General features: G+C 39.8%; 1 protein-coding gene across 1 annotated transcript; it reads right to left on the bottom strand.

Annotated features, from left to right (window-relative positions):
• Positions 1-7,883: 7,883 nt before the first annotated feature.
• Positions 7,884-9,623, bottom strand: bhlhe23 (basic helix-loop-helix family, member e23). The gene has a single exon (XM_024294151.2). It carries the CDS (start codon positions 9,187-9,189, stop codon positions 8,506-8,508), a length of 684 nt encoding a protein of 227 aa, XP_024149919.1. The 5' UTR covers positions 9,190-9,623; the 3' UTR covers positions 7,884-8,505.
• Positions 9,624-18,306: the final 8,683 nt, after the last annotated feature.

The raw sequence follows: 18,306 nt of genomic DNA, 5'->3' as shown, positions 1-18,306 counted from the left end.
CCCTCAGATGTGTAAAAGTGTGGCGTCCCTCGCTGTCACTGTGCAGCAAAGGACGATTCCTTATGTGTGTGTTGAGAGCGACGCGAGCCCCGAAATGACATAAAGAGCTATTTGGGCTGTAATGAAGCTGCCTAATGAAATCAGTGCCCTTGAAAGTTCTTCATCAATTCCAGCTCCCTCGCTCACTTGCATGCCTTTCCACCATTCCGGCCTGTCAGCTAATCCACGTGCACAACACAATATTAATTAAACACAGCATTTCCTGAAGTACTTAAGTGAAGCGCTATCATAGATAATGAGAAGGTTTAAAGGAGTCCCATCCCTCCAAAATTACTTTTTAAACCGGCCTTATTAAGCAGAAAATGAGACCCAAATCAGCCTACAAGCTCCTCATTAAAAGCCACTGATCCTTGGCCACGCGCATGTTCCAGTGGTTTTAATTAGGCTAGTGCCAGATCGTCTGCGACAGGAAGTGCCATTAATCTTGTCTTTTCATCGGTAGGGGTGGGGGGGGCTTTAGCATGTTGCACACTTGCGCTCCAGCCTATAGACCCATGGAGCTGTCCATGATCTACCAGATTATGTTTTGAACTGTTTTAAAATGTAAATTGAAACTATTTTTTATTTTTAAATCACTGTTAAAGTGCATCACTAGCAACCCCCCCAACACAAACACATTCACTCATATACCTCAAAACAAGATCAAATGTGTCTTCATTTTCTGGGCGCGTGTGTCTCTGAGTTGCTGTCGCCGTAGAGGATGGTCCCAGCCCGGCCTGTCACAGCGTCTCTGCATGGAGGATTATGGATGGCCAATTACATCGCTTTTGTCATTAATTAATGAGGATAACGAGCTCCCATTGCTCTCCACAAAACCGCGGTGCTCTTCAGCTGCTAGTGATGTGCTCTCCTGTAACCAGTGGCGGACTTAGCAGTTTGGGGGGCCCGGGCGAACAGCACCAACACGGGGCCCTCTGGAGCGGTTGAATGTTTACTTAAATGATGGCACAAAACAGGACGCAATGGAGTTGAGTCAATAAAAAACAGAAATATTCTCAAAATTGTAGTTTTATGTTCAAAAACATGCTTCATAGGTGAATTGGTTACTCTAATTTAGGGCTGTCAAATTATTGTGTTAATCAGGATTAATTAATTACAGACATTTAAGTGCATTATTTTTTTATCACATTATTCTCATTTTATGAGCATTATATCCCGCTCACACCAGAGTCATTTTAAAAAATATATAAATCTTAAATAAACTATAAGAACTTCAGTCCTGATATATTTTTATGCAATTTTTTCTTTTTTTTTTTTTTTTTTTACAAAAGAGGACTGTTATGGTGACAGCTTCACCGCATGGCGTGCACAAACCACCGTCTGCTCTAACTGTTTTTTAGAGAAGGATGATTATCATAAGAATTTAAAAAAATGCATCATTTTAAAGGGAAAGTACAACTTGTTTTTGTCCAGATGATGAAGCAAAAGTTTATTTAAAAAATAGCAACATCTAAACAGTTCAGTTCTTCCATGGTCTTTCATTTTTTCCTGTCTTTTCTATTTCTTTTCTGTTTTATCCCAGTCTTTAAAATGATCAAATTCACCCAAATAGGTTAAATTAAACTATAAAATCACTGTCATGTGTTTTATTCTGTCTTGCTGTTCTGGTCAACTGTGTAATAAGATTTATCAACATTTGAAATATGGTATTAATAAGAAGTTAACAATTAATATATTTTTCGATTGCTTAGAAATTATTCCTACTGTTTTATGATGTGGTACATTATACCACTCTGAACCTGATATTTATTTTTATTTTGTTTTTGTTCAAGTTTAAAAAAAATAGCCCCTTGGTGGTGTCAAAATAAAGGTTAAAAGTAGTTTATAATAATAATTTAAAAAATAATAAAGCTTTTTTAGCCTTTTTAGTTTTATTTTCATCTTTTACTGTGGCACAATGGCACAAACTTAAAAAAAATACATAAAAATGAGGATTTTAACAGCAATTATTAGCTTAAAAATATTGCAATTAAAATAGAAATAGTTTGATTAATTAATTACAGGTGATAATTAATTAAAATGAATTGCTTGACAACGCTACTCTAATTGTCCCCAGGTGTGAATGTGAGTGTGCATGTGATCTGTGCGACAGACAGGCGACCTGTCCAGGGTGCACGCCGCCTTCACCCATGAGTGGCTGGTTGGGCTTCGAGATCCCGAAAGGGACAAAATGGGTTTAGAAAATGGATGGATGATTTTCTAAATCTTCTGAATGAGTTCCTTTGATTCTATCTTCTTTTTCCAGTTTTGTCTCTCTTCTTGCTCAAAGGTTTTGTTGTTGTTTAACTTACATCAATAGAATTTTGTGTGAGATGGTTCCCATTTTTTTTTTCTTTCATTGATTCAACAGTGTAATGATCATTGTACCATGGATAGATTTCAAAGCACATCGTGAGAAGTGATGGTCAACTAGTGACTGCAGTCTTTAAGACATTTAAGTCTCGTTAACTTCCCTGACGTGACGGCTTGTGGACATTTGTACTGACGTGTGCGCATGACAGAGACAGAGTGAGAGTAAAATGACACAGAAGAGTTGTCTGTATGCAAAGGAAGGAGGTTACAGTGAACGCCGAAGGCTCTGCAGAGAGACAAATGTTGACCCAAGGCCTTTGTGTGTATATTCCTCCATTGAGTGGAGGTGTGTTGCTGCGTGCTCGTATGTGTTTGTGTCTCTGAGAGTTTTGCTCACCACCAGCCCTGTGTCTGAGGGGCCATTACAGAGATTAGGCAGTGCTACCATAACGGATGCCCCCGTTTGTCAGCTCCTATCCCCTGTCAAGCTGAACCAGGCTAAAAGAGAATGAATGAGTGTGATGAGCGCTGTGATTTTTTTTTTTTTTTTTTTTTTAGGGGGAGGGAAAGTGGGCTCAGGAGGAAATGGTGGAGCGTGTTCACTTGACAAAAGAGGAGAAGAAAATAAAGATTTGAACAAAGTGAAGGAAAAGCACGGCAACAACATGGAATAATCGACAATTGAAATTACATGAGATCCGCTCTCTTAAAAAGAGCATCTAAAATCAAAACCGTCCTCCTTTGGCGTCCTCCACACAGACTGGGTCCACCGTGTCTGATGTCAGGTGCTTTGTGGGAAAACACTTTACATGGTTGCCATATTTTCAGGTGTCTCAGCCGTACGAGTACAAATCACTAGCAAACACAACCTGATGAAAACAGTAACTCCTATAGATTTCTAATTAAAACCCACTTAGACGAAAAGTGTGTTTTAACATGTTTTTGTGACATTTTTATCTTGATGGGGAGACATATTTAAAGAAAATTATGCTTTACCCTTTAAGACCTGAGGCGTCATCGGTGACGCATAAATACAAAATCTTTAAGATACTGAAACTTTTCAACGTTGATCGTGTTAACAGTTGAAAAGCTACAGTAAATCAAAGACTGGAGCCCTGGTATTAAAGGGTTAAAATTGCATTTCTGAGTGTTTCTTTAATATAATTTCTTTCGTTTAAAACCAGCTGGATAAAGTAAAAGCGACTGGCTTTAATATGTAAAATGAGGTAGGGGAGGGATTATATAAGTTTGCTTCTTCCCACTCATTCTCAATCAAACTCTACTTGACTTTAGTTAAAAATGACTATATCTAATAAATCAAATGTGACATAAATATGTCTGTTTTTTTGTTTTCTATTTTCTAATCAATGCATTTCATTATTTCTGAGTTTGAAATATTTGTGTGTTTTTTCCTGTATTTTTCACAATATATGCTTGAAATAAACCAAATCAATTAATCAATCAATAAACTCGGCCTCTGCCCTCTCCCTGACCTAAAGTTTTGTTAGAAATGTTGTTGATATGTTTTTTCTTGATTTTCAAGTGTGTTTCCTTACTGAGTTGTTATTGGCATGTTGTAGAAAAAATCAAATCAATATCAATCAAACAAATCAATAAAAATAGTGAATCAGGAGCAAAAATGACATTTGGGAAAGCTTGCAGCTGTGACATGGAAGCTACTACGGCAAGCCACAAGCTCCATTCCAGAGGTGGGCAAACCACAGTCAAAAAACTGGAATAAATGATTTTGATTACCCATAATAATGTTTTTTATCTCCTCTCAGATGGCGCATTACAAATAAATTCACTTTTTTCTGGCTGTTCTGCATTCATGAAGATTCGTTTCATGTGTGAAAATGTTCTGTTTTAAAATAATTTCCAATCTAGATTAAAGCATGTTTTCATCCAGCTCCCGTGTTATTTCTTTCTTTTACGAGGTGAGTTACCACGCCACGAATCTGCTCCTGGTCCGGCCCTTCTGTCAAATTTCAGACCCCTTGTGGCCCACGAGTTATAAAATTTGCCCATCCCTGCTCCATTCTGATGCATGCACTTGTTTCCTTTATTTAATGGACTGTGTTCCTTTTATTCTCATTGGTGTCCAGTTTTTGCTATTGCTCCGTTTCGTATATTTCCCCCCTTAGACCCGAGCCAGGTTTACCCATAGGGGACGTAATACACTTGTAGACAAATATGTTCATGTACATCTTTGCTTTTGTCGTCTGAGCTGCCATCATTACAGTTGGATAACTCCAATATTGCCCTCCATTTTTATTGTCCTGCTAATGTTAGGTTGGGGTTGTGCTTGCAGCAGAGCATGTAAACAGATGGATGATGGGAAAGTTGGTTGGGCTTACTTCCACTCTGCAGAAAATATGTCCTAGATAATGACGGTTTTAAAATTTTGGCTAAAAACGACATAATTATCATTAAAAGACCACTAGGAACGCTTTTACACTCGATCAGAAGATGATCGGAGTGGGATTTGAGCGGATAAAGGGCCCCGGCCCACCCTGCTGCACTTCCAGCAACGTCTCCCCGAATAACATGGCTCCCAAGAACCAAGTGACTCACCCGCTCATTGCTTTCGACAAGGCGGGGCTGGGAGGGACGACAAAGTGTGATGTCACGGTGAAGCACAGAACTTCTGGGGGGGGGAGTCTGTTGGTGAACGGGTGAGGGGGCGTCCTGGCGGTGCCGCTGCAAGCACTGTCTTCTCTTTAGCACGCCGTCTCTTTCGACATGTCTTCTTCCTCCTTCTCCCTGCCACCTCTCTCACACACACACCAGTGTCCCTCTGTTGTTTTCATTGACCGCTCCTCGATGAACCTGCCCAAAATAGAAGCTCTTGTCCAAGCCCTTTACATCTGGAACATCACCCGCGCTCCTGTGAGTGAATTAGAATTAAAAATGAATCTGTAATATTTCATAAGCCCCTCAGTCCCTCACTGTAAGCATAATCAAAGTGGAAGCATCTTTGTTTTCCTTCAAGGCCTGGGTTGTAAGAGCAGTCCATGTGTGAGAGAGATGGACTCCTCCAATGTGCACCAGACACAAGCGCTCGCAGATGAAGAGAACTTAATTAGAGAAAACAGCGCTGTCAGATGAATTAGGCAGAGGTACACACTTAAGGGCATATGGTTTTGGTACCATACCATTGAGTTGGAGAAAAGCACACAAACATACCTCAAAGCTCTGAGCCATGCTAATGAAATCACTCCCTTTCTATCCCACTGAGAGCAAACACAAATGTTTGCAGACATCACACAGTCTGTCCGTACTCCTGCACCACACTGGGCTGCTGGGAGAGTGGCAGAGCTCTGACACATGTGCAGGGTGTTTGTCTGGATAAAAACACTGTCAGCAAGAGACAAAAGGTGAGAACAACCAGAAGGATGTCAGTCTGGAGGGTTTTTTTTTCTTCAAATATGCTATGAGGGAATTGATTTCATAATTAGCTTAATTTTGAAGCAACACATCAAAGTTCAGCATTTTAGTGCAGCTTTATTGTTGTTTTTTCATGTTTTGTGATTAAAGTTGGTATCAGATAATTGCAATAATTAAAATAAAATTATATCAAATGATTTGACAACAATTATTTAGCGAGAAACGAGAGTGACACGTTTAATTTGCTTCCACATTTGGATGATTTTTTTGGGCGCTTTTTCACAGCAGGTCAAATAAATGTCCCGGAAAAATTATTCTCTTACACATGTTTTATGATTTATATTACTTTATGTCTCTGGATTGCCTTTTATTGATAATGTAAAGTGGAGCATCATTTTTAGCTTTACTGGATTCAAAACATGCATTTTAAATGTTTGTTTAAAGTATTTAGAGATTGAAAAGTTTGTTCTGCAACTATTATTGCTGCTAAATTGTTTATATTTATGTATGTTTAGATTTTCACATCCATGTTTTTGCATATTTTGTATTTACTTGTTGTGTGGAACAGGTATTTGTAAAAGTTAATTTAAGCATCTTGGATTTCTTGTTGTAGCATATCTATATAAATTTATGTAAAAAAAAGAAGAATAGATCAATTTAGGTGAATTTAAAAATTCCTGTCTAAAGTTTAGTCCATGCAGGGATTAAAACAGTTACAATTTTGTATGGTTAAATCATCTTGTGCATCTTTGCATTTTAGAAAATTAAATTTGTCCACCAAAGAAACATTTTTGCACGACACTTATCTGAAAATTATCTTCATTATTCTCACTTCGCTTTAATTTCAACCGCTTTTATCACCCAAATACTTCTAGGAAGCGCAACATTGTGAAAAACCACAACAACTCTGCCACCAAAGACACTCTCAGCCATTAAGATGATCCAGTGACACAATAAAACACATCTGAGGATCTCGACATCGGAGGCCTGCGGGGAGGAAACTGACCACCCAAGCGTCCTTATGGGAAAGCAGCTCTCTCATTTGTGACAATTAGGCTGAACAGGCACTGATGGAGTGCAGGGCCCAAGTCCTCATATCATTGGTGGCGTTTGTCACATTTGATTCCTGCTGCTTTCACTGTTTTGCAGGGCCTCAGATGAGGCATGTGTCTTCGGAGGGGCAATTTAAGATGCCACGGGTGTCCTGTTGTTGTGACATGTATCTAAATTGTAGGAGTGAAGCTGGAGTGGATCACTTAGTCAAACTCTGGCTTTTACTTAAACTGACTGAACTGATGTGTCTGATGATGAAATGGGCTTTCATTTGGAGTTTGGAGGGAAAGGTGAAAATTTAGCCATAAATGCGAAGAGAAATGTGAGATTTTAAGGCGTTTTAAAAGACGGGATGATAGATTCATGATGAAACAGGTTGCTTTGATAATTGAATCTATTTTATTGCAATAGTTTAAAGCAAACAAATATCTCTCTCTCATTGTACAGCATTGAATATTTTTTGTAGAGTGTGAAGTTGGATGGTTATTTTGTAATTTATAGCAATATCAACAGAAAATATCCACAGTGCAGCACTAATACCAGACAAAAGTAGGAAAAACAGTGGTCAAATTATGATTTTCTGGGTACATTTGTTCAATTTCACATTTAAAACCCCAAATAAAATGCATTATAATCTATTTTTGAGGATGTAAATATTTATTTTAACATCCAAACTGAAATTCGTTTTCCTAAAACCTTCACTGCCCAACCTGCAAATGAAAAGTGTCTCTGTACCGTTCACTGAATTAAGTCTCCCCAAAGAGACAGCAGTAGAAATCGTGTTAATAGCTGTCTAGTGTAAGAGCCCGCCAAGCAAGCCTGCAATCACCTAAATATCCAGAGACAGGTCATGGGTGCCCCAGGCAGGTCTTGCGCCCTTTCCGCTCATCGCCACCGACCCTGGCACGTGGACGCAGGGCCCCACTAATCCATCTACCTCCTCTTTCCGGAAGCTTGCTGCATTTTGGAAAGATCAAAATAACAATGTAATGTTGTTGTGTGAATACAGAACTAATCACATTCATTTTGGCACTCACGCGTGGTGCGTAAAAGCGGTGCGTAAAAGTCTGGCTAAAATGACGCAAACAGGGTCTGAGCCTAGATAAGTGTTTTAATTATAAATACATATAAACAATATATGAAATCCATGTTACAACAGAACCAGAACGTTTCTTCGGGTTTACAGGCTGAAGTTATGTAATCTTGGAACTATAGGAAGAAAAAAAGATTTTCCTTCATGTTGAACGGACCATACAATCATGAGAATTGCGCCATAAATCCAAACAAACACACTTTATCCGGAAAATAAATAAATAAATAAATAACATCACATCATAATTTCGCCCCACATCATCAAGTCAGTCACGGGAATCCAATCTTAATAATAACAAGATCAGGCCGGATTTTCTCGTTTTCGTTTGGATTGTTGCATAGATTGCAAAAGGATAACAACAGCTTCCCGGAATTGTGTCAAACTAACGATTTGAAAAGCGCCACACTGACAGAAACGTCAAAAAAACAAGGCCAACACAGTTTAACTCTGCAGCAGTTAGTTCAATCTGGAGGAAACAAAGCAGTATGATCACTTAACCAACTTAGATTTAAGCATCCGACAATTTTATTTTCCACAAATGAAGTTTTTTTTATAACAGGAGAGAGACCAACATGAGGGGCAGTACAGGTAAAGTTCAGCAAAAGTGAGTCGAAGTTCAATCAAGGCTTGTCGTTGCAGTGTTTGAACAGACTCGATGGTGTCCCGGAATACGTGCTGCACTTTTCGGCACAGGTGGCGAGCGCGGAGCCCGTGAACGGGTAAACGGCAGCCTGTCCAAAGGGCGCCAGAGCCGTGGGGATTGGCGAGGTGATGCTCTGTCCCTGGTTCAGATACGCCACCAGCCGCCTCATCTCCTCCAGAGCCTGCGCCTGCATCAGGATGTAGTTCTTAGCCAGCAGGAGCGTGGCTATTTTGGAGAGTTTTCTCACCGAGGGGCTATGGGCGTACGGGATGACGGCGCGCAGGCCGTCCAGCGCGTCGTTCAGGTCGTGCATCCTCCTCCTCTCGCGCGCGTTGATGCTGAGCCGCAGAGACCGCTGCTCCTTCGTTTTCTTGGCGAGGGGCCCCCCGGGCTTCTCGTCGCCGAAGGAGGACCCCCTCTTCCGGGACTCCAGCGCGTCGAAGCCGTCCTCGTCGTCACTCGTGTGCTCCCCTCCGCTCTCGTTGGACTTCGCTTTCTGCCCCGACAGGAAGTCGGTCGCCGGTGTGAGTGGAAAGCGGCCGGGGCTTCCAGCACCATGGCCAGCGCCAAAGCCGAAGGCTGACTGACCGTACCGCTGCGTCAGGTCGAGGAGCGCGTCGTTGCTGATGGACTTGAGCAGATTCTCTTCGCTAACATTCATCTTTCTCTTCCACCAGGAAAAGGCTCCTCGCGTCCTTCTGTCCAAGTTTTGGGGTTTCAGAATAGTGGAGAAGTTCTGTGCAGGAGTTTCTTCTTGTTGTTGTAGAAGTTCCTGCCTCTCCTGCTCTTGTTGGCGCTGTGACTCTTCAGGAAGGAGGCTGTGGATGTGAGTCTGAACCTCTACACGCGTTCACCTCCTCTGAGCGCCGCGCTCCCTCCTTGTTGCGCGCATAACCCACGTTCAACAACACTTGTCTAATTGTGTTCGGCGAGACTGGAGCGCCCGTGTCCCCTTTACAGTCGTTTATCTGTCGCCCTCCCTCGCCTTGGGCAGATTGTGACTGGCGCTCTGCCCTGCGCGCAACTTAGTAGGAGCGCGCTGCCCGCCGGGATTATCTGTCCGTCCAATCAGGGGGGCGTTTTAATTAACTCAGTGAAAGCACAGGGCCTGCTCCTGTGCTGGGATCGCAGAAAAAAGGTAATTGAGACCCTAAAAACACACAGTCCAACTATAAATATCACTATAGAGCTTTCAGTTAAATTGAAATTAATTCGATTTTTAAAAGTGTTATAATGTTGGAGGAAAAACCTTCATGTTTAAAGTTTTCGCACAACTTTTGCAATTTGTCTCCATCATCCAGGTCATCCAGATTATTACAAAATTCTGTTTTTTTATTAAAGCAACTGGACCTTAAAGCTTCATTTTTTTGTAAATCTCTCCAAATCTCATTACGCAGCATTTTATTTTTAAATAAATAAATAAATCTCACTAGACAAATAATAAAACATTTTTTTTCCAAAACACCAGAGTCAAAACTTGATTACATAAATGAATTCTGAAGGTAAAGTTTTTATTTCAATGTCTAATTCTTTAATTTCTTGAAATATTCAAGTTATTTTCCCCCCTCAACACATCTGGAGTCTGGGGTTCATTAATTATGTGACATCGTAATCTAGTGTTTATGACTACCTAAAGTGCAAAAAATATCTTTGGTAAAAGATACATTGACTAAAGCCTAAACAGTCTGCGTTTAACAAGGCAAACATTTCCTCTTTAACTGTCAAATAAACAAAAAGATAAGAGCGCCACCTGGTGTTTATTACAGAGTATTACACTACTATAAGCAACGACTAATATTCATCTGTTCTCTATTTGGTTCAAGAAAAAAATAGTTTCTTGTGCATGCTGGTTTGTGGCTCCATGTTATGGTTTGATAATGGCGCCATCATGTGGCGAAACACAAAAGTGATCTTATTCAATGGTTAATTTTAGAATTAAATTGTAGTGTTTTTTGAGCTTTTCATAAATAATCATTGGGGAGATCAATTAACATAAAATAATTTTTTAAAAACAGTGTTTATTCAGGTTTGAAACAAAAAGTCTGAAGCTCTTGCAGCTGTACTGAAAGGTTTGTTTGCAGTCACCACTTTAGTTTGAGTATAAAATAAGTATAAAGCCTGGGAAGTTAAACAATTCCTGGTATTGTTTTTTTTTTAATATATATATATATATATATATATATATATATATATATATATATATATATATATATATATATATATACAGACATAAGCGGGCTGCTTGGTTGTTGCAGTGCTTAGTGCTCGTGTATGCATGGGTTTTCTCTGACTCACACAGTCCAAAAAACATGCTGCATAGGTTAATTGATCCTTCTAAATTGCCCCCAGTTGTCCAACAATAGCTGAGTTCCAGCCGTCTCATGACTCTGAAGGGGATTCAGCAAGTCTGAAAATAGATGGACAGATGCAATTAAAATGTTATGTCTACTATTAAATGTTTAGGGGTTTTTTTGCCTGTTTTTTTATTTTTCTCATATGCTAACCCCACATGATAATAGGATGTAGAATAGCTGTTGGCTTCATTGCATGTTAAATTAATAGAATCGACTGTTAAATGTCATGCTAAAGGAGGGTTGGGCAAACTTTTAGTCTTGTGGGCCACAAAGGGATCTAAAATTTGCCAGAAGGGCCGAATCAGGAGTCGGTGTAGAGTGTTTTTGTACCTCATAAGAGAAAAAAAGCAAGATGAAAACCCAGCTTTAATTTAATTGAAAAATACAATTTTGAGTTTGTATTTCAAAACATGTGGCTTTTAGTCTCATTTTAGAGCCAATTGCACTGATGGGTTGATGAGTTTGGGTAAAAAAATGCACTTACAGAAATGCTGAGTTCATTTGGTGTTTGAATGATCAGAAAAGTACCTGTCTGAATTGAAAAACACAACAAGTCTTGTCGGGAAAACAACAAATCTTTCAACACTACATGGACGTAGGTCAATGTATTTGCTATGTCATCTAGGAGAATTTCAGGTAAAATAAGATATTATTAAGGATAATATTTCATTTTTGCTGGCCGCATTAGATAGCTAAACAGGCCGCATACTTCCCCCGCGCCGTAGTTTCCCCACCCCTGTGCTAAAGGGTCCATTTGTGCTGACTATAAACCACACAGCACCAAGCATGTGAAATACTGGTTCGGTCCTGTACTGTTCAATTATAGAATATTAGATAATGTTGTGGTCGCACTGATCCACAGAGTCTGGCCACTTTGATACACTTGTAAACTATTGTCCATGACGCATCAACGCTGCAGTTCATAAATATTTCTTCTACAATGTTCATAACTCTTTAGAACACTAATTTAGTAATGAAAATTAATTATAAGTTATTCATTTTATTATAGAGGGAATTGTTGGCTTTGACAGGTCACATTACATTACTCTACAACTGCAATACCTAACATCATGATGAACAAAAAAGAAAATTATCTTTCTTTTCATTTTTTAAAATAGAAAAACAAATAAATTACTGAACTTCCTTGCCTAAAGTATAAATCTAGTTTTAATCCTATTAGTCGTCATATATTCATGTAGCTGTAAAATCACTTCTTTCAACATTTTATTTGATACTTCCTGTTTATAAAATGTGAAATGCTTTTAACTTTTTAAGGATCTAAGGAGGTTGTGTGATGAAGCCTCAAAGGAAGGAGTCAGATGTTTATATTTAGTCAAATATAATCAAAACACTGCAGAAGCTCTACATTATTTTTCAGAAAATAAATCATCTCTCTGTTACCTTTCAGGGTTGCTGGAGCCTATCCCTGTTGGGTGAAAGTAGGATACACGCTGGAGTACACAAGTCATCAGCTTCAAACCAGAGCCCTCTCATTGTGAGGCAAGAGTGCTAACCTCTAAACCACGAGCAGCTTCTAATTTCATAATAATATAGTTACATGTTGCCTTAATTTTTATCATTTCACCTTTTATTACATTTTTTACAAAGACCGAAAAATCTAAACTTGAAAACAAAAGAAGTCTTGAACAATATAAATGGTTATGTTATTTAAAAGTACAAACCACAGATGGAATGAATTTGTATTCCAAAATAAAATAAGAAAACAATCTCTAATTTCCACTTGTCCTGGCGGCTCTTGCTGTCAACTCTCCTTTTTATTATTAGCTGACATCAGTTTACAGCGGCTTGTAACGGAATTTGGCCAATCACAATCAAGAAATCAAACTTTTTAGACGGGAGGCCGGTGGAAATTTAAATGTTCCCACAGGTCGCCTTTGAACATTTCTGCTATAAGTACATGAAGAGAATATAATAAAATAATAACAAATAAATAGATGCATAAATAATGGCCTGTTTTTGGAATCAACACAGTGTCGTATTTTAGCTGAAGCTCAAGTCCTGGACATCATGATGGGCTTTTAGATTGTTTCTGAATGTGTTAAAATGCAACAATTTGAGTGTTGAAGTCAGGATGGGAGGTAGCTGGAGGTAAGGAAAGTTAGGTGTAAATTAGGTTTTTACTCCTTTTATTCTCTTCTTATTGGTGTTTCACTAGTATTTTCGTTTTGTAGTATTATTTTATTGTTTTGACATTAACTCTTACGGTCCAAAGAAACACTATTTCACTGACTGCTATGCATCTGTACGAAGGGCAAGTGACAATAAAGCTTTTGTAATTTGACGAACAATTTTGAACAAAAGAAATGGACTTCCAGGCGCTTTCTTGCACTATAGGTGATACCTATATTGAAGCGTTAAAGGGGCCATACCATGATTTTCTTAAGCCTTTCGGAGTGAGCTATATCCACATATATGATCATATATTACATTTGGAAGACTAAAAAACAATTTTTTTATGAAATATGACTTGTTTTTTTTGTGAGTTTTTACTATCCGGAAGTAAAACGACTCGATTCCTGAAGCTCCGCCTGCTGCTGTGTGTGGCTGCCGCCCATTTCATGATGTTGTCCTAGAGTCTTTCTTTCTTTGTTTCTCCCACTAAAATAAAAAGTATCCATTTGTTTTCCAAAGATGGATGCACATACCATACATCTGCATCTAAAATGATTCCTGATCACTGCTAGCTCCGTGGAGAAATTGAGTGTTGGTGTTAGACTGGGGCTGTCTGAGCAGACTCTTCCTGGAGGGGGTGGTCTCACTCTGTGACATCAGCACGTGAAGACCCGCTCATTTTTGTGGGTATGGGAGGGGCTGCTGCAGAGAGTGCAGGTTTTCAGAGGATTACTCAAAAAAGCGTGAACGGATCAAAATACCGCTTTGGGGTTCTTTATGAGAGGAATGGACAGTAAAATGCACTTAAAAGCTCAAAAAGTAGCTTTTTCATGGTATGGCCCCTTAAGTCAACTATTTGGCTGCTGAACATCAGGATAATAATGGTGCAAAATGCAGACATTGACAAACTTATTATTTAAAAAATTGGTGACTTAAAAGTGACAATACAAAACTTTATCCAGCAGGTGGCAGGGTTGTCTAAGAAGTGAGAAAACGCCTTCAGCGAACAAAATGACACCAGTTATATTTACAATTTAAGCTAAACAATTGTTATTTTTAAAAGCATTTGAAGTATTGCACCAAAGATTTTTGCAATAGAGATATTTCCAATGTTGTGATGTGTTCACGTTTGAAATCACAAAACAACCTTTGTTGTCTACATGTATGAATGAAGCTTACAACATTTGATTTAACTTCTTAAACCCCTGGCAGTGGGGGGCTCTCTGCACAGCCCTCCACGCAGCCGCCGCACTTTTACACCAGGAAGTGGCATAGAAAGCCTCAGAGTTAAAGAGAATGAAAGAAACACAAAAGTGCAAATAACAGATACAATGCATCAGGCTTTTAAGGCCTGTGCTTCAGCTCTGTGTCACTATGGCAACTGCAGGCTCAGCCACCATGTAAGTGTGACACACAAAAGTCAGCTGTGACCCTGTGCAGCGCGGCAGTAAGACAAAAGGCCCACCGTGAGGCAGGAAAGTATTTCCTATCGCTCTGAGTTTGGCGAGCCCTGACAGGAGCGGTGCATGTGTGGCCGACACGAATGCGCAGAGCTGTAGCCTGCAGCGTCCACGCCACATGTGTGCTGTGTCAGCTTTAAACCGTTATAAATTTTACCTTTTTTGTGCATATTTTTGCTGTAGATGCACAGGGTGGGGGTATATTTTGCAGGTGAAGGGTTCAGTTTTCAGCAGGTTTTGATTCTTGCTGCCGTGTTGTATATGGAGTCCCAGCAGGATTCTCACATTAGACTTTCCTCTTCAGGCTGTTTCTCATATCCTAATTTTCAGCCCTGATCCCTTTGTCTAGCTTAGTCCTCTTTTCTCTCCCTCTGTCACCATCACACACATGCACATGCACGCACACACAGACGCACACATCAAAGTGCTGCTCTGAGTAAAGATGGAACAGGCTCCTTTGATCTCTCCCTGCCGACTCTGATTAATGTGTGGATTTACAGTGCAGACCTACAGGGACCTGGCAGCCTTGATACCCCTCTGCTGCACGGAATCTAGTTTTCTTTGCAAATAAGTGCCGCTTTCTATTTTATTCATTTGCCAGTCATCATGCTTTCAGCAGGTGCACTCAAGAAAAAGACCAAATGCTCACATTTATTCAGCCTGAATCACCCATCTCCACGTCTGCTACCTTTCCCCTGCGGTCGCAAATCACCGGGCACCATCCCCGCCATAAAGTTTCTGCCTCCAGTAAATCTGAACACTTTCTTCTTTGAATAGATTGGAAGTTTGTTAGCTGTGATCAGTGTTATACAGTGCAGCCAGTCTTGGCAGTCGCTTTCAATTGTGGTACATGTTGGTGTTTGGTGGGAGGATTGCTGATGATGGCAGAGTAAATGTTGGAAAATTTTCGCCTAAAGCATCAAAGGATGTGTTTGCAGAGCATGCATTGTACATTGTGCTTTGTGTGATGCCCGTTGCACCCACGTTTCATCACTGACCAAGGCAGAGGAAGTAAACAGCGCTGTTGACTTGTTTCTTCGCTTGTTTCCACAAAGTTCCCCTCTCTCGTGTTCTCGAAATCTCCTTTTCTCTCCATTTTGTCTCCCCTCACTGCAGTGCAATGCAGATTTTTCACAGGGTGGAGGTATGGTGGAGCTAGGCGGGGTCCCATGAATAATTGTTGAAGATATTTTTACTCTGACCCACTTTGGAGTCCCTTTCATTTGCCTTAAAGGTGCTGCAGCCGTACTGCGGATGAAGTCAACATTTGGGGCTTAAATAAGGCAAATGTTCAAAGCACTGGTGGAGCGCTTTAACTATCAGCCACATTTTAAAAATATTATCTATAAATGATTTATTAGAATCCATGAAAAAGTTTGAATTAATTAGTTTTTGGTGTGGAAAAACGAGCATTCTGGTTTGAAACTAAGCAAAAAGGGCTTAATCCGCTGAGTGAAATGACGTTTCTGAATGTCTGCTGTTTCCTCTGTGCTTCCTGTGAGTCGGCTTCACACATATTCACACAGCCTTTCCTAGAAATTACACAAAATTTCAACTAGAATTTAGTTTTACAGCATCTCGAGTGTCAGAGAGCTGGATTTTCTTGATGCTATGTCTTAAAAGTGTCAGGGGTGTTCCAGAGGAGGGTCATCGGGACTGCTCTCCTTCCTGCTTCCTGTCCCTGGGGAGAGTCGTCGGGACTGCTCCCCTTCACGTCTTTTCCTGAGGAGGGGTTCTGATACCCCTCACATCAGTCTGGCTGTGGAAACCCTAATGTTTTCTGGACTTGTTCTTGTTGTTGTTCTTCCATGCCCCCCCTGTTAAGTTTTTGGGCATCTGGGTTCTGCCTCTCTGGGGAGGGGTACTGTAAGGGTTCTGTGGCTTTGTTTGGTTTGTTTTTTTTTGGGTCATATTCTGAGTTTCCCTGTAAGTCACACTAGTTCCAGGTTAATCATGATTCACAGCTGTTCTCATTTCAGTTAATTGCCCCAGCTGATTTAAGTGTCTGGTTTTCAGTTTAGATTTGTCAGGTCATCTGTTTTTTTTTGTTTTTTTTTCAGTCACCATTTTTTGTTACTCCATGGGGTTTTGTCATGTTTCAGTTTGTTATTTAAATGGTTTAGTTTTCTGCCACCAAGCCTGGTCTCTTGCATTTGGGTCCTTCATGCACCCAAAAAGAATAACACCTGAATCCCTTCTACTTCCTTAATTTTTATTCTATTCAGGGTCACAAGGATCTACCGGAGATCCTTAAAGTTTTCAGTCAGAATAGAGGCAGGAACTCCACAGGAAGTAATTCAAATAAGATTTTTGATTCAGTCTAGAAAAAGTTTAACCTTTGAACTCACTAAGAAAACTGACTGGGATTCAAGCTAGCAACTGTTTCCTGAGGAGCCACAGTGCCCGCCATCACATTACTGGTGCAATATTAATGTTTTCAAGGTCAAAGTACATTTTCAGGCTGAGAAATATGACTGATACAAACCAACCTAAAGTTTGCAGTTACTAATTTTATGATGTTAGCTCAACAAAAAATAAAAATCAACTTGTCAAATTTGAAAAAAAAAAAATTGGAAAGACAAAAAGGTTTTCCTTAAGATTGCAGACAATTCACATGTGCTGTGAAATTTTAGACGCTGAAGCTGAATGTTGTTATATTCATTCTTCTGTTGAACTGATGTGTAACTTCTAGTTCTTTTACTCTTTTAATTAGCTCAGCCGACAATACATTTTTAAAAGTTTGTTGCAGAAACCTGTGCATTCTTTTAGTCACCAGCACAGGATGCAGATGTGTAGGAGGACTTTGGTAGTGATGAGTGCTGTAGCTTGTAGGGAGGAGTTGAAACAGACTTTTGGGAGATTCGGATGTTCTCCCAGATAACTGGACAGCTACAGTTAAAGTGATCAGGAAGACTGGTGTGTCATCTGGAATGAAGAAAGCAGATAAGGTGGTAACTTGGTGGTAAAATGAAGAAGTTCATGAGGGTATTAAAGAGAAAAAGTTAAGAATAAAGTGGGACACTGAGAGGACAGCAGAAAGGAGAACAGGGAGATGCTGCACAAGGTGACACTGGGAGCAGCAAAGGTCAAATAAAGGGCGCATGAGGACTTGTGTGACAGGTTTGACACAAATGAGGAAGAGGTAGATCTTTAAAGACTACAGAAATGGGAAGGAGGTGTTACAAGTTATGGTGATCAAGGACAGGGATGGAAACGTATTGACAGCTTCCACATGTGGAATGGAAACTCTAAAGAGATGACGAATGTGGAAAAGACCATGGAGGGAAGGAGATGTGGTGATGGACAGACTGACAGATGAGGTCAGAAACTAAATCTCTGTGGAGCATGACGTTTGCAGATGACATGTTGATCTATAGTGAGATCAGAGAGCAGGTGGAGGAATATCTACAGTGGAGAGGTGGAAGTTTGCTGTGGAAAAGAAAGGTATGAAGGTCATCTGCAGCAAAACAATGGATGGGTAAATGAGAAAGTGTGGGATAAGGATAAATAGGCGTGTTTACGCAGTAGAAACGGATGGAGAAATGTTATCTGGATAAAACTTTGTAGAACACACATGAAAACTTCATGTCAGGAAGGGCTGGTGTAGAACCCAGAAACGAAGGAGACCAATTTAATAAATAAATTCAAAGCACAACATAACCATGAAAAAAGAAAGAAAGAAAATAGAATATCAGATAACTTAATAATAATAATATATATATATGAAGATGACTCACTTAAATAAAGACAGGTGTGAACAAATGTCCAATGAAATCAGGTGAGATTGTGACAGAAAAACACAAAGCCTGAAAACAGAACATGACTCCTTTT

The sequence above is a fragment of the Oryzias melastigma genome, linkage group LG7 (genome assembly GCF_002922805.2).
Source record: "Oryzias melastigma strain HK-1 linkage group LG7, ASM292280v2, whole genome shotgun sequence".
NCBI classification, from domain to species: Eukaryota; Metazoa; Chordata; class Actinopteri; order Beloniformes; family Adrianichthyidae; genus Oryzias; species Oryzias melastigma.
The sequence above is the reverse complement of the archived record's forward strand: the minus strand, read 5'-3'. Positions and strand labels throughout refer to the sequence as shown.